We start from the raw sequence: 17646 nt of genomic DNA, 5'->3' as shown, positions 1-17646 counted from the left end.
CCTTCTTACTTCCTAATTTACTCCTCCTCATAATGTAAGAGATTAAATGCTCTTAAAATGCTCGTTGCAGCCAAAATAGTATTTGCAGTTTTTAACTTTTGTTTTTACCAGAACATTTGGGTTTTAATAAGTTTAATTGTGAGTATCTTTTAAAATTTAAGATAAGGAAAAAAGATTGTAACAATTAGTATTATGCAAGGGTAGGAAGTAAGGGAACCAAAGTTTTAATAAGTGATGTAAATATGATTTCTTTGCCAGTAATAGTAAAGCTAATTTTATAGACATATAGTAGAAAAGGGTCTAGAGAGCAAGTGTGGGGTGACTTTAACTTTCTTTTATATATGTTTGTTGAACGCATGTTACTTTGCCTTTATTGTTTTAGTCGTCAAATAATTTTGCACATGCTTTCTCACCCTGATGAGGATGCTTTTTCTTTGCACAAAATAGAGAGCTGTGGTACATATGGATGAACGTCGAGAAGAACAAATTGTGCAGCTGCTACATTCTGTGCAGGCTAAGAATGATAAAGATTCGGAAGCACAAATATCCTGGTTTGCTCCTGAAGATCACGGGTAAAACAAAAAGTATTCTTTTAAAGATGAACAAAGAGTGACACTTCTTTCAGAGCACTGGCCGGAAAAAAAAGATAATAAAAATAACATCTTTAGGCTCTTCTATAAGTGAAATTTAGCCTCAAAGTAATCTTTTTTCTTATGTAGATTGAGCAAATTTGGTGAAATATTTAAAAATTTAGGTGGCATATTTATTCCCACAGGAGATCTAAATGGTAGGAATTGTCTATATAGGATGTTGATGAAGTTATTACTTAGTTCTTCCTACCCATCATCTTTGTATTTCCGGAATTTTCTTGTGGAGGAGATCTGTAAGAAGTTAAATTACTGCTGTTTTAGGAAAATCATAGGAACTGTATCATCAGGGGCAAATTAGAAGTAGTTTCTCTGGGACTGTGTAATGTAGCATCCCACTTATAGCTCAGAAAGGGTGGCAGGAAAATGAAGGTGTGAAATAAAACATGGCTCAGAAAACTTGATAAAGAGAAACACTGTGAGTCTTTGCAATGGAGGAATTACTATTGGGTGGATTTTTATTTTCTTAACTACCACAAGGAATAACCTGTCTGGCAGTGTCTTATTTGTAGGGTGGAAAAAAAATTGAGTTCATTATAAGAATCTAAGTATTTTCAAATTGCTCTACTAAGAGAAAAGAATAAAGGCTTTTGATTTTGATGACTTTGAAATCATTAAACAACATATATTATTTTGTTTCAGGGCTTGAGTGGCTCTTCATTCAATCTTTATCATTTTTTTATTTTGTCAAAATAGATATGGGACTGAAGCTCCTGCTGAGAACAAACCAAACTCAGTAAAGAAAGTTGAGGATCAGGAAAAAAAATTGATAAATCAAGAAAAGAGGCCATTTAGAATCAGGGACAAATATATTGACCGCGATTCTGAATATCTCTTGCAAGAAAATGAACCAGATGTAACTTTAGACCAACAATTATTGGAAGATTTACAAAAGAAAAAAACTGACCTTCGGTATATTGAAATGCAGGTAATGGAAAGCAAGATGGGGAAAAAATTTTTACTTGTCATCTCTTCTGACACTTGATAAAAATGTATTTATGGTTAGAGGTAGTTGCCTGATATAAATCAGTGAGATTGCTCAACAAGCCATCCTCTGGGAATTTTTTTCCCCCTTATAGTACAGAAAAGTAGTGGGAATGGAATTACACATAAGTAGCCTATCTCATCTACAATAGTTTATATATATGGTGACAAGAAGAAATATCTGAGAAATGGTAGTGCAGATGAAAAAAAAATCACACTTAAGTTTAACATTTCTAGGCCATTTTAGTGAGATGTCATAAGAGACAAGGGTGGTTAGAATTGTAAAGTTTTTTCTTTTAGAACATCTAATCCAACTCTTTCGTTTTACAGATGTTAAAATTAAATTCCTCAAAAGTTATATGATGTGCTTACGTTCACCAACACTTTAAAGACAGAGGTGTCTTTAAATTCTGAAATTCTCCTGAGTTTTTCCAGTATTTTCTTTTCCTGCTAGGCAAGATATTTTAAAGTCCTTTCCTGTTAAAACATAAAATTGAATGCTTTATGGATATTCTAGAAAGAGATGTAATAAAACGTTCACTTTTTTTTTAAGAGAAAATACTGAGGCAATTCTGAGGGCTATGTCTTGAATATGCAAATATGTATTGCCATTTTTGAGAAAGGCAGATTATCACATCTCCTGTAGGAAAGAAAGGATCTATTGACTATCACTGCAGGTTGGATATCCTCATTAGAACAGATCAGCTGAGGTTATCCAGGATCAAATTGTGTAGCTCTTTGATGCCTTTTGAGTGAAAATACGATTTGGGGACAGGAGTTTTCAAGATGTATTAATTCAGAATATTTTAGTTGTCTTATACCCTTAGGAACAAGAAGAGTTAGCTACTGTCTCTGTTTGCTTTGTATGGAGGACAGAACTCAAATATTATTGAAGATGAGTAATTGATCTAGTTCAGAGAAAGTTAGAAGAAATGTGCAAAACAAAAACAGTTGGTGGTCTTCCTTTTGGTCAGGCACTGTTGTGAAAGCTTCACATGTACTATGTCATTTGAACCTCTCAACAGCCCTGTACAAGATATTACGCATGTCTGTTACAGAGGAGGAAAAAGAATCTTAGGTTAAGTGACGTATCTATGGTTGCACAGCTCGTAACAAAACCAAGTCTAGAATTTAGGTGTGTTTAAGAGCTCAATTTTTTAATCCTTGGTAATATGCCATATTTTTCTTTCAGTTATAAATTTTTTTAAACATTATTTTTCCACTTTCTAGATGCCTGTCATTCTCCTGTGTTTACCAAAGACTAAATAAGACATTCCCTGTTCTCAGACAGCTTATAATCTCATTGCTAAGTTCCTTAGTTCTTTTTTATAAAAATTCTTTTTTTTAAGTCTTGACACCTCACATAAGCTGTGAGGTAATACTTTTGCACTCTTAACATATGTATCTATGATATATTCTGTTTACCAGGATTATAATTTGATTACATTTCTTTTGTAAAAAAATTAAAAACTTTTTTTTTAATTTCAGCATTTCAGGGAAAAGCTGCCTTCATATGGAATGCAAAAGGTAAAATAAATATACACTATTTAATTTTGCAAAATGTTTAAATACATTTTTTTAAAGCTCTATATCAAGAAGAAATATAAATTAATGAACCTTTCCCTAAAGGATATTCTTGGAAGTTCATTTTATTCCTTTGAATTGTTGAAGGACTTAAAAAAAAAAAAAAACCAGTTCTGAAACAATTTTCCTGAAGTTTTCTCATATTTATATGTCCATGAGTTTAAAAATAGAATTTTCACTTGTAAGTTGCTTTGGATAAATAACCCTTGCTCTTAATTTGAGATCAAATATTTTAATTGAAATTGGGGCACTGCTGAAGATACAGTGCTTTAATTAACTTATTATGTTTCCTTATACAATCATCCTGTGTAGAATAATATAGTCTCCTATCCTTCTCTGACTTCTCAACCTTCCTTTATTTTTCTTTCCTTTTTATAGCACTTACTACCACCTGACATGTGTATCTTCCCCTCCTAGCAGTGTAAGTTCTTGAGGACAGAGTCTATTTTGTTCACTATGTACCTCTTGACTCAGAACAGTGCCTAACATTCTATAGACCCCCAGTAAATATTTGTTGAATGAATGAATCACATTCTACTTCTCAGTACTTGCCACCTGTAATTTCAGTGTTCAAACTTGGAACCTGTTCTGATATATATGAGGTGGTAGAATAGATAAGAAATTTTTAAATGGTGGGTTTTCATGTTAGATTGTTTAAAGATACCTCATGACACCCCTTTGAAGTAGTGGGATGGTTTTGTTAGTATGGTGAATATTACTTTAAAAATACTCGTGTTTATCTAAACCTTAAAAGAAAGAAGATCTTTCCCAAGTAGGCAGTTTTCTAGATATCTGAATTTTAGTCATTTGATTTAGGTATTTAAAACTTGTCTTTATTTTAATTATTTGAAAGGGAGTCGTCTTAAATTATACTCTTCCTTGTTCTTGAAAACAGTATACAAAACTTGTCCTGCAGACAAAGCCATATTTATGATTTATGATATAAATCCTTAATGTTCCTAGTAGTTTTTTAGGTATCAGGGGATTTGCCTTGTACTCAGTAGCCCCACATGTCACCATTCTTTTTAATTTATGTTAATTCTTATGTATGGGTTTATAACCTGTCTCTTCTTGTTCTTGTCAGTGTGTTTTTCATTAACAGAGCCATGGCTCTGTTCTTTTTATAATTTGGTGCTTCTTATCTCTTGAAAACTGGTAGATCCAGATATCCAAACTGCCAGCATTGCATATAACAGAATTTTAAAAGTATTAATATGCTTGTTAAAAACAATTACCTTCAGTTTGGTAGGATTTTGGTAACTATCTTTTCACACTTAGTCAGCATGTGATGTTCTTCACTTATTTTCCCTTTTGAAATAGGAATTGGTAAATATGATCGATAACCATCAGGTAACAGTAGTAAGTGGTGAAACTGGTTGTGGAAAAACCACTCAAGTTACTCAGTTCATTTTGGATAACTACATTGAAAGAGGAAAAGGATCTGCATGCAGGATAGTTTGTACTCAGCCAAGAAGAATTAGTGCCATTTCAGTAAGTAATCTCTCACTTTTTAAAATTCCCCACTTTGTTTTCTGTTCTCCTATGTAGTCCTGCTAGAACTTACTGATTTTGAAGGTTGGGGTGATTTTTTATTAGGTTTAAGATATGTTGCTATAAAAGCAAAATTTGGTTAACAAGTATTTGGTAGTAAAGCCCAAAAAATTAACCTCTCTCTGTTAGTGATAATAGATGTTTAGGAGTCAAGATAAATTAAAGATGCAGACAATTTTCAGTATAAAAGTAAAAGAACAAAAAATTGATAATGTTTATAGAATTGATTAGGAGCTTCAAATAATCTGCATCATTAGATGCTTTACATTTTACTCCCTGATTCATTCAGTACTATTTTCGGCACTCTCTGATTGTTTTTTTCAGTATATAAGTACACTGAGTGGCGGTAGCTGTATTTCTGACATTTTAATGCAATTCAGTAAGAGGGAATTTATCATAAAAAAATAAGGCATTGTTTCAGGTTTATCATTAAGCAGGTATAAGTACATGTTTATTACAAATAACATTCTTTGTGTTTAGTTAGATGACCTAGTTAAATATATGAGTTATATGTTCTTTAAAAATGTTTGGGGTTTCTTACAACATTCATTGTATATAGTACATTTATTTCAGTGTTATGGAATTCTGTGTGTAAATTTAAATTACGAAGATTTATGGTTGTATTTGGTTTTATGATAGTACTATTTATTACATCTCTAAGTCATTTAATACAGAATCTGGTCAGGAACTGCATTACCAGTTATAGCATTGTTTTGTGGGAGCTACTATATACGTTTTAAACTATGGTTTCTAAGAGATACTATTTTAAAAAAAGTAAAGCAGCAGTCTTTACGGGAGGATGATATTCCTAGAAATGGCATAGGTTCATAGAATGGTGAAAAGTAAGCCATTTTTGTCATAACACTGTTATATAGCCTGACTTAAGTTAAAAATCTAATCTTATCATTTTCACTAATATATGAGTGTATATATTGACAGTAAGGAGAAATGCAAATTAGGTTATTTCTTTGCTTATTTTTCTAAGATCTGTTGGTATTTGAATGGGCAGTTTAATCAGTAGCAGAAAGTGAAGTAATGGTCCAAGTCAGTTTATATGGGATAGAACGATTGAAAACTTTTCCTTCTGAAGTATTATTTCTTAAAAACTAATCATGTCATTTTTCTATTTCTAACCTCATAAATCACTGTTCTGTCACTAGATGACTGTTGGTTACTTTCAGTTCTACAAATCAGTGTTGGATTATAAGATTTCATCTGTCTAGAGCTTATCTTTGGCAGCCATAACTTTAAGAACATAACCAAGAACTAGAAGTTAAGCCTACCAATCTCTACGAAAAAGAAACAAATGAAAAATAGTATCAACGTATGTTTACCCTCAAATTATATACAAGTTTTACAAGTTTAGATTACGATTTCTAACTTTTTTTTAAAAAGACAAAGAGAGGATTTATAGAAAGTTGCTTTGAAAATAGTTATGAGGGAGAATTTCAGAGGAAATGAGAAGTAAACATAAGAAGCAGGTAGTCTTCAGCTCTTAAGGGACACAATTTTAGATACCTCAGATTTTAATATCCGTTTCTATTTTTTTAATTCTGAAAATCTAATGGATAGTGTTTCAGCAACCAGATTTTCATAGGCATTCACGATATTTACTGTAAAGGAGATGTTTTCTTTGTAACTGTACTTTATTTTAATTAAAGGTTGCAGAGAGAGTGGCTGCAGAAAGGGCAGAATCTTGTGGCAATGGTAATAGTACCGGATACCAAATTCGTCTCCAGAGGTAAAGAATGTTCACTTGTTTACAGGTAGATTTTAGTGAAACTTTGAAATTAGAGATCCAAAAGAAAGATCTTTCCCCTATTTTTATGCTGATTATTGCTATTAGAATTAACATTTAAAGTAACTGCAACATACGAGGCTTGCAACCCACAAAATCATTTTTTTAACCCAAATTCAGATTTGGATTGCCATTTTAAGATGTCTTTTACATTATGGAATGATTAGAAAGATAACATTTTTCCTGGTTATATGTTAGTAGACCATCACTCACCCTGAAAAGGAGTTGACCTCCTGTATATTTTGATACCACCATGCAGCCACTGACTGACTGAATTTAGTTTTGTGTCTTTAACCCCCTATCCCATTCCACTGTATTTCTTTAGTCCTTCTCTGCAGGTCAAGATTCCATTTACCTTTTTAAATCAATTGATTTTCTAATCACTGAACAGAAGTTTAGTTCCCTAAATATTTGGTCTTTTTCTGAATGGTAGCACTTTTGCTTTTAAAAAGAAATCATTAACATAGTATCATAACAGAAATAATGTATAATGAACTTGAAGCTAGTATGTCTCATTACTGTATCATTGTAAGGGTTCCAGTAACTAAAATTTAAGTATGAAGTTTTTCATTAAAACTGAAAAAAATTTTTTAAATTGAAGATATTCTTTTAAACTTTTGTAGTACTTAAGTAATTTATTAGTAAAGAAAACCAAGAATTAACTCATGTCTTTCATTCACAGTCGGTTGCCAAGGAAACAGGGTTCTATCTTATATTGTACGACAGGAATTATCCTTCAGTGGCTTCAGTCAGACCCGTGAGTATGTTTCAACTCAGGACATTTAGTTAAATGTTATCAGAAGATGTAATTAGGAAATTGGATTTTATTAATTTATGGAAAAGTAAAATGATTCTGTTTTTGAATTTTGTGCTGAGTAACGAACTTTACACTTCTGCTTTAGGCATTTGTCCAGTGTTAGTCATATCGTGCTTGATGAAATCCATGAGAGAAATCTACAGTCAGATGTTTTAATGACTGTTGTTAAAGATCTTCTTAATTATCGACCTGACCTGAAAATAGTTTTGATGAGTGCAACATTGAATGCTGAGAAATTTTCAGAATATTTTGGTGAGTAAAACTTATGGTTGTTACTTTAGAAAGTTATCACAAAGCCATTGAATTTAGAAACAGTTTTCTAAAGAAAACTAATATAGTGCTAGGTACAGAGTAGTCAAAATAAATGTTTAGCAGTTCATTTTATTTGAATATTCATCTACCCTCTAGTCTCACAGAGAAATTGGGCCTGTTTTTTAAAAATGTGGCATCATCTCTGTTCTTATAGTGAAGACATGTAGCCTTTTGGTGCTTCCACCAGATAATTAAGGTGACATCAATGAAGTCAAACCACAGATTTGAATAATTTTATAAACTTTTTGTGATTCTTCTGTGGCTTTATGTAATATCACAGGCTAGGGTGGCAGTTTGCTAATAACAGTAATAACTAGCAACCACTGTGGAATACCTTCAATGTGCCAGGTAGTGTATTTGGCATGTCTTCATCAGTCCTCATAATACCTTGTGAAGTAGGTGCTATTCTTATTTTTACAGATGAGGAAACAGCCTCAGAGTAGTTAAGTAGCTTACCCAAGGTTGCATACTTAACAGAGAGTCAAGATGATTTGAAACTAAATTTGAGGGAATTCCCTGGCAGTCCAGCCGTTAGGACTCAGTGCTTTCACTTCTGGGGCCCGGGTTCAGTCCCTGGTCAGGGAACTAAGATCCCACAAGCTGCACAGAGTGGCCAAAATATAAAAAAAGAAACTAAATTTGACTAGCTGCAGAGTACATTCTTTTAAAGTTATGCCTTACTGTCTCTCCTGCTTAAATTGTTGGGGCAAGGAGAAAAGGGAATTAAAATGGAATAGAACTATAATGTGTTTATATTCAGCCCGGTTGACCCTCAAAGCCTTGTGAGATTAGTTGAGCATATTATACTTTGTCTTTGTCTCTGTCTCAGTCCTTTTTGATGAGAAATCCAGAACTAACTTTGAGTAAACTTATGCAAGTCAGAGGCAAAGTTTGGTGCCACCTCAGATACTTTGATATGTGTCTACAGTGTTGGCCTTTGTTTACAGTGTATATGGTTTATTTTGTTCGATACAAAAACCCTAAATAGCATTTAAATAACAATACTAAGACTTATTTTTTAACTAATGATTCTAAAATAGTAAGCAACAGTTTAATATTTGGTCAGGTCTTGCTTTAACTACGTTTCTTCTTTCCATAATTCTGGATACCACAGGGGTTACGTTTCTTATGTAGATTTCACTAAAACTTAGGTTCTGGTGGCACCATCTTGGCTAATGATGAAGAGAAGTAGACTTAATAGGTCTTGAATCCAACTTAAAATACTCTATTTTTTGGTATTCTGGGTTACTTTGTAGAACTGTGAGATGTGTGTACAGTTTGGTAACAGTAAATCGGTACTGAGTGAACACTAGACTGCTGGTTTTATTAGATATGGAAAAATAAGGTAGAGCTGTAAAAGTGTCAGGACCACTTTCTGAAGTTAAAACTAATGGAGTCATTGTCCTATTTACAGTCTGTTGAGTTATTTTTGGGTTTTTTTTTTGAACATTCAAGTACAGATTTATGTTTTATCTACCATGATAGGTAACTGTCCAATGATACATATACCTGGTTTTACTTTTCCGGTTGTGGAGTATCTTTTGGAAGATATAATTGAAAAAACAAGGTAAGTAAATATTAGGAACTAAAAGAGATTAAAAATACTAACATGTCACCATTTTGTCAAACTTTAGTCTCAGAAACTCACCCTTAAAACTGTTTCAAACTCATCTCTAAAACATTGTTTTTCCTTAAATCAGGGATTCCCAAACTTGGTTGCACATTAAAATGACCTGGAGCTTTTTAAAACCCACATTCACACTTCATACCGTAATTATATTACAGAGTCTAGGCTGGTAGCTAAGTGTCAGTGTTGTTTAAGGACCCCTGGGCAGTAAAGTTTGGGAACTCTGTCTTTAGCACTGAACCTCTCTTCTGGTTCTCCTACCTGGTATTCATTCTCTTTTGCTGGCTTCTATTCCCCACCCTTTAAATATGATTTCCCCCTAGAGTTCTCACTTATACTTTTCTCAGCCTTTTATTTCACTGTTAAATCTTTTTTCCATGACCATAGTTCCAAATTTTCAGAACTATTTTCCAGTAGCTTGCAGAACTACAGCTTCAGAACTGAAGCTCTTCCTGAATTCTAAACTTATCTAACTCTATACTCAACAGCATTGCAGTACCACAGATTTCTTGAACCCCACATTTTTCAAACAAAAATCATGATCTTATATTTGATTCCCGCCATGCTTCCACCAAAAAATTAAAGCAGTCTGTGTTGCTTAGTATGCCTTATTATAATGGTTACTCCTGTTATCCTCCACCCAGTTGTCTAAGCTGTAAATCAAAAGAGCTGGTGTTTATCAAGCAGTTATATACCAGGATATGTTAACTGCTTTACATGCTCAGTAACCAAACTACTCTAAGTCATTCTATATGCCATCCCACTCTGCCCCTCAAAAACCCTGAGAGCTTTCTCCTTGAACATACCTTCTCACTTTTATTTCTTCTACTTAAGGTCCTTATTATCTCTCCTGTGTTAATATAATAGTTCCTCTCTTGGCATTGTGGTCTTCACTCTTACAATTGCTGCCATCTATTTTCCAAACAAATCTGGTCATGTGAGCTTTCTCCCCCAGGGCATGCCCCTGAGATTTCTTTTTGAAAACTGATTGAGGAACCTTTATTGGTGTGTCATGGCCTGTAGCAGAGCACCTCAGCTGGTAGGCCCAAGTTATTGATCCCCTCAGCACTGGTCATTAGCTGCTAGCAGGCTTCTCGAGGAGCCGTACAAAATTATGTTAGTATTCCTTGATGAGGAAGGGCTGGGAAAGTACAGCCCCCTAGGATCAGGTTCCAGTTCCTTAGCCTGTCACCCCAAGGCTTTTTTACAGTCTGGCCCTGTCCTCTCTTTCTAGCCTCATGCATCCCATGGTCTGCCCATCCTAAATGCACTATTCTGTAGTCTGCCATCTTGTGCCCTTTCATGACTTTATGCTTTGTTACGTGCTGTTTCCTCCTTTTAGAGCTACGTTTGCCACCTTCTTCATCTTTTCATCTATAAACTGTTATGTAAGAACAAATTCCAGCTTCATTGCCCATTAAGCCTTCTCTGATACCTCTCACAGAGTGAGTTACCTTCTCAACAAGACTCCCAGAGCACTTCTATCATATCTCTTGTAACACTTATTGCCATGTAATGTATCTTTTTATATTTGCCTCTTGCACTAGATTTCAAATTTTCAAGTTCGAGGATTTTGTCTTGTTCATCTTTGTGACTAGTGCATAGCATAGTGCCTGGCCTGTAGTAAACATCTGAAAAATATATGGACAGATGTAGAAACATTTGTGCTGAGATTTTTTTTCAAGATTCCACAGCTTACTTGTTAAAGGAGAAAATCAGGAAGTGATAGTGGGAAGGTGAGAACAAAGATCCTGCGGCATATTTCACATGGAGAAAAGTCAGCTTTTGAGTGGACTTTATTTAACAGATATATTTTAAACTTTATGGCTTGCACTGTGCACTAAGATCTGAGCATAAAACAAGTGAAAGACTCATTACACACCCTCAGAACTTATATCTAGATAGGGAGACATACAAGCTATTACTCTAAGGTGTGATTGACCTGTTCTGGGGAAGTGAGAGTACATTGGAAATGAGTTTATAAAGCAGGGATAGACTGGATAAGTCAGGAAAGTAGTGAAATCAGTGTAGCAAAGAGGGAAGTGTGTATGTCAGGGAGGAACATATAAAAGTGAAAGTGTATGTTGGTCTTCCATGCTCTGGTTTTATCATCAATGCTTATACATTTTTATGCTCTCCCTCCTCAATTCCACTTTCTACCATGTGTCCCATTTCCTACCATAGCACATTTACCAGTTGTTTTCTAAGATAATAATAGGCAACAGCTTGACAATAAAAACAAAGTTCCAGGGATCAGTAATCTAAAATTACATAAAGATGGATTGCTTTCTTAAGGTCCCCATAAGGCAGGGAATGTACAAGGAATGGTAGCGAAGGGGAGTCTCTTGAAGCAAAAGGATGGTATCTGTGCACTTGTCATTCTTTAGCCTGCCTAAGAGGGGAGGTGAAGTAGGGTGGTCATTGGATAGAAGTTTTCAGCAGAGGCCCCCAGCTGTTCCTTTCCCAGAAGAAGAGCTGCACTACAGGGAAGTAAGGAAGAAAGTAGGTGAGGTGTTACGGAGGGTTGTGATTGGGTTCTTGGGGAGGGGGGTTAAAGGTTACCTCTGTTTTTGGAATTGCTGGGAAGGGAGCCAGCTGTGGGTCCATCCTGCTGACTAGACTAATCTCTGTCTCAGGTTGTCCTACCTCACGTTGGTGCCTCTATATGTATCGAAGACTTAGGGGAATCCTGGGTCACAGGTACTGAATAGGGAAGGGGATTGATTAATACTTTTGGGGTGTCTGCTATGTGTCAGGCACTGTGCTTTATCACTTTTGTTTTTTAATTCTCATACAATACTGTTAAAAGAGTATTAGTCTCTCAAATAAGGAAACTAAAGATCAGAGGTTTATACCTTGCCCAAGGTCACACAGCTAGTCAATGGCAGAGCAAGGACATCAGTCCCATTCTGTCTGACTCACGAAGCCCATGCTCCAAATCCCCCATTCCATCTAGATGCTCTCCTCCAGGTGAACTCTGAGGGGCTTTGGGGTTAAAGTGTAGGTTCATTTTTCTTTGTCCCTCTCTACTCCCATGCCTCTGAGAACCCACTTATGGTAGGTGACATTCTTGGGCAGATGTGCCCTCTGTTTTTAGCAGTCACTGCAGCATGGTGGAGTCAAAGCATAGCACTGGACTGACACATAAGAGATTGGAACGCTGATTCTCGCTCTGCTGTTACTATGTCTGTGAGACTGAGCAGAACTAAGTAGTTCTCAAGCATGGGTCTGTAGATCTCTACATTGTCTGAATCTCCTGGGGCACTAATTAAAAATCCTGGATTAGCAGACCCCAGCCAGACCTACTGAATCCAAATCACAATATAGGATATAGGAGTCTATTTTACAAACTCCCCAGGGGATTCTTATGTGCACTCAGGTTTGGAAACCTCCTATATTCAAAATCTGAGTCTTCTAGGCAATCACTAACTTATTTTAGACTTACATTAATGTTAACTTTTGATTTAAAAGCAAATTCAAACTTAAAGATGGAAGTTACTCTAGTTATTTTTAAATTTTTATTGCTGAAGATGATCTAGAAGTTTATATACTTTGATAGAGAAGAATGATTTTTATCTAAAATGTCATTTTATATGTTAATACTTGGCAGTAAATTTATGTTTAACTAGCATTCACTAGAAAGGATAGTGAAGATGTTCTTTAAAGTTTCTTTTTAAAATCCTAAATGTAAAATAGAGATATTGAATATTAGCTAAAACCAGAGTTTCAAAAAAGTGAAGCTATTTAAGAATGTTTTTATTTTAGATATGTTCCAGAACAAAAAGAACACAGATCCCAGTTTAAGAGGAGTTTCATGCAAGGGCATGTAAATAGACAAGAAAAAGAAGAAAAAGAAGCAATCTATAAAGAACGCTGGCCAGGTTATGTAAGGGAATTGCGAAAAAAGTAAGTCTGTTTTGTTTGAAAGTGAACACGGTGGCTAAATGACTAAAAGAAAAAGCAGGATTGTCTTGATTTTGTACGCATTTAAGGATAGCATTGCAAGTATCATTCTAGCTGAATACTGATTTGACTTGTAAACACTATCATAATCCCAGTAATTCTTTCCTATTTATTGATTATGTTTTCCCATTTGCAGATTGAGTTAATTATAAGATTTTATAGCAAGTTAAACTTCAGGAAACTATCAAGTATTTCATGGCTTTCTATTTGACTTTGACAGGTATTCTCCAAGCACTATAGATGTTATAGGAATGATGGATGATGATAAAGTTGATCTGAATTTGATTGCTGCCCTTATTCGATACATTGTTTTGGAAGAAGAGGTTAGTTTTGTTTTTAAGTTTCAAAATTGAAATATAATTTCAATTTTATTTTTGTATCAAGGCCATGAAAAAAATTTTCTTAAATGCTATAAAAAAAATAATAACCTATAGAAGAAATGGCTTTTGACACCAGAAATAGGAATTTCAAAATACCAAAGATTTAGGCATTTGACCTGTTGGAAGAAAAGACTAAACAAGTGAAATGTCTGGATTATAAATCCTATTTTTAAAAAGTGAACTTATGTTCTTTAGTTATAATTGGTAACTAAAGTTATCTTGAGCTAGTATAATTTTAATGAAGACTTAATTGTGCACAGAATTGTACTTAGTGTATTTTGTTATGTGATCCTTTGTAATGGTTCTTTCCCCTCCATATAGGATGGTGCAATATTGGTCTTTCTACCAGGTTGGGACAATATCAGCACTTTACATGATCTCTTGATGTCACAAGTGATGTTTAAATCAGGTATTATAGAAATGCATTTTATTGTAATTCCAAGAGTGGTACTTGAATCATATGTAGCCTGGTTATTTTCTTTCATTTGAGCTTGGTGGTCTTAGTCCAGGTTGGGTTTTTTCAAAAGTTGGATCTTACTTTTTTCTTTTTTTTTTTTTTCTTGGAAGTTCTACATCAGAGATGAAGATGGTAGGTATGTAGTGAAGTTCCTTATTTAGTGTTATGGTGAGACTGTTTTTCCTCTCTTCCTAAATTTGCCTAATAAAATTGAGTTCATAAAGTTAAGATGTTGGCTTTGAAGTTTTTGTTTTTCACTCACTTCTGCATTTAGTTGGGCAGAAGTTTGAATTTATCCGTTAGTCCACTATTTCTCAGCTGCCTATACAGCAGAGTCACCCATGGCACTTCATTAAAATGCAGATACCCACATCCCAGAATATTAGAATGTGACCTGAACATCTGAATTTAAAAAAAAAAGTCCTTAGGTGATTCTGATTGTTTAACAGCATGTTTACATCTTAGAGAAATGCATGGGAACATTTTTCTCCTATGAAATTCAGTTAAAGCTTTTTCAGGAGTCGTCATTAACTTTAGCAAAGCAAATTCTATTTAGTATTTTATAGTTCTGAATATACTTCCTAACCTTACTCTGTTGAAGTGCTTTTGATACATTTTATTTTTACAGAACACTAAAAAATATCTTGATCTAATTTTATTGGCTAAAATATTTTTTATTCTTTGTTAAATCCCATCATGGTAATGCCCTCAAGGATTCTCTATAATTAAAATTATTTGTAATTATTAATAATTTAAAATTTATTAATAATTTAAAATTATTTATAATTAGAATTATTTATTCTCTAGCCGGAAGAATATTTTTATCTGATCACCATGATTCCTCTCTAATGAAATACTGCTTTCTCTTCTCCTTGTCATTGATAATCTTTCTCTATAGAAAAAGTATAGCCGTGATTGAACTATACAACCAAATTATTTTTTTAAACAATTGGAATACTTTTTTGGCTGAACCTTCCAATTTTGGCCTCTCCTTCCCCCGTCATAAACACTATTGTATGATCTACTTTTCGTTTTTAAAAATATGGATGTGTATATATTTTTCTAGAAAAATGCAGGGAAGATCATTTTGGGGGGAGTGGGGGAAAGGGTGTAACATACATTATTATAATTGACTTGATTAACTTTCTAATTGAATTATTCTCAAGGATGGAGGTATTAATTTATACTTCCACCACCAGCTTAATTTCTTTTAAAGGAAATCTTTCAAAAATTTAACATACCTAATCGTTAACATCATCTGATAATCGTCTATAATCAGATTTTCCCATTTTTTTTCCCCTAAAGTGTCTTTCACAGCTAGCTTGCTCAGACTATAGAAAAAGTCAGACTGATAGATTGTTTACTGTAGTTCTAGAACATCACTCCCATCCTCTCCTTACTTTACCCATAGTGGAAAAGACTAGGTCTGCAACATTCTGGAACTGTCTGAATCTTTATGGTATCATTTCATTTGATCCTCTCTTACCTCTGTTCCCTTGCAAACTGGAAGTTATATCTGAAGGCTTGGTTCAATTCGAGTTAAGTATTTAGAGTTGATGTTATTTCATATCATGTCACAGAGACAAGTAATTAAGAGCATTCTTTTTTAGCAATACCAATTGTTTGACAGTATTTTACTGCTTTTTAAGTTCAGAGGGGTCATAGAGAGTCTATGGGGGAGCACCATGTCTCCTTTGAATAACAACAGTTCTTTATCTGGGGGAAATACAGCTATCTAGGGGTCATTTGGACACTCTTGCTGGAGATGTAAGTCAGGTTGCACTTTGGTAACTATATCCAACTGAAATTTACCGTTGCTTCCTTAACATTCTCTCCTTCCCATTACTGTATTACATCAAACTTTCTGTCTATTGGCTAATAATCATGAATGGGCTTGAGCAACTTCATTTTGAAAGTTAAAACTTCTTATATTCCTAACAATTTTTTTTTAATGTGGGTCACTTTTGGAATGTATTACATTTAACCAGTGCTATTCAATTATTTTTAAGTAGGACATGGAAATTTAGTAAGTAATTTGCTTTAAAAATTTATTCTTTGTATGATTAAAGTAGGATTACCCAAAGTCTACAAACATATTCATCCATATTAAGCAAAACCTTTGGTCTTCAGTTAGTGGTGGGAATGGAGTTAATGATTTTTTTAACATAATTTGAAAAGAGAGCTTCCAACTTTTTTAAGCATTCTTTAGGAATTTAGAATTAACAAAAAAATATTAACAAGAACATAAAAAGAATAAAGTTGGTCTGATTGTCAGGTGGCTTAGCATCTGAATTCATTGTTCCACATATATATATTTTTTAATAAATTTATTTATTGGCTGCGTTGGGTCTTCGTATTGCGCGTGGGCTTTCTCTAGTTGCGGAGAGCAGGGGCTACTCTTCCTTGCGGTATGCGGGCTTCTCGTTGCGGTGGCTTCTCTTGTTGCAGAGCACAGGCTCTAGGTGCGCAGGCTTCAGTAGTTGTGGCTCACAGGCTCTAGAGCGCAGGCTCAGTAGTTGTGGTGCACGGGCTTAGTTGCTCCACGGCATGTAGGATCTTCCCAGACCAGGGCTCAAACCCATGTGCCCTGCATTGGCGGGCGGATTCTTAACCACTGCGCCACCAGGGAAGTCCCTGTTCCATATTTTTTGATGGAGCTTTTCTGCAAGTATTTGTCTTAAAGTTTAATTTTCTTTTTAATTTTCAGACAGGTTTCTTATTATACCCTTACATTCACTGATGCCTACAGTTAACCAGACACAGGTATGTTGTTAAATTTATCTTTCAAACTGCGGCAGGCTTTAAGGACTGCTTATTGTAGGTTTTATTTTCTTTTATTTTTTTAATGCACATTTTCAAATAGTAATCCATATAAAAAAATACTTCTTTGAGAACCTTTGCAAATAAGTCTTCAGGGAATGATTGCACAAAAAGTTGAATAAGAGAGGCTAATCCACAAATCAAATTAGTTTTGTCAGCATTAGGGAAACGGTTAAAGATTGGTTTTACCAAGAACTTGTTTGGGTTTCCGGAATAAAAAAGGTATGTGAATACCAATAAAAATAGCTCAACCTAGAAATTAATAATTGACATGTACAGCTTGATATTTGAAATTTTGATTTAACAGAATTAGTACATTTGCAGGCATGAGATTTCAATAATGTATTATTATGGTTTTGGATGTTTTGGCTCTGTCAGATGCAGGGATTTCTCTAGTTAGAATGAACACTGCTTTCACAAAGGCAAGGTGATTTTCTATTGTTTGCAGTTCCTGGTAGAATGAGATGGATCCATTTTTCCACTCTTTGTAAGAAAATATCATGACATTTTTTATTGAGAGCTTTTTAATATCCTTTCTGCTGGTACCTTAGTCCTGAGTAAGGCTCAGCCAGCTGGATTAGATACAGAATGCATACCTGAGGGAAGAGAAGAGGAAAGAAAGAGAACTTTTGATTCCAAAGATTGGACAGAATTGTATCCAGTGTGGAGGTACTGCCATCTCTGACACCCTCACTGTAAACTCTTT

At 34.4% G+C, this 17646-nt stretch overlaps 1 protein-coding gene across 1 annotated transcript in view; it reads left to right on the top strand.

Annotated features, from left to right (window-relative positions):
- The window catches only part of DHX36 (DEAH-box helicase 36), a 56508-nt gene that overhangs the window by 20521 nt on the left and 18341 nt on the right, over positions 1-17646 (top strand). Inside the window, exons 2-13 of the mRNA XM_060011452.1 lie at positions 448-572; positions 1344-1575; positions 3120-3158; positions 4536-4706; positions 6428-6507; positions 7247-7321; positions 7467-7633; positions 9179-9260; positions 13086-13226; positions 13504-13606; positions 13985-14072; positions 16828-16883. Of these exons, the coding sequence (XP_059867435.1) occupies positions 448-572; positions 1344-1575; positions 3120-3158; positions 4536-4706; positions 6428-6507; positions 7247-7321; positions 7467-7633; positions 9179-9260; positions 13086-13226; positions 13504-13606; positions 13985-14072; positions 16828-16883 (1359 nt within the window). The remainder of the gene's footprint in view (positions 1-447; positions 573-1343; positions 1576-3119; positions 3159-4535; positions 4707-6427; positions 6508-7246; positions 7322-7466; positions 7634-9178; positions 9261-13085; positions 13227-13503; positions 13607-13984; positions 14073-16827; positions 16884-17646) is intronic.

The sequence above is a fragment of the Delphinus delphis genome, chromosome 4, assembly GCF_949987515.2.
Source record: "Delphinus delphis chromosome 4, mDelDel1.2, whole genome shotgun sequence".
Classification (NCBI taxonomy): domain Eukaryota; kingdom Metazoa; phylum Chordata; class Mammalia; order Artiodactyla; family Delphinidae; genus Delphinus; species Delphinus delphis.
Note: the sequence above shows the minus strand (reverse complement) of the source record. Positions and strands in the feature narration are given on the sequence as shown.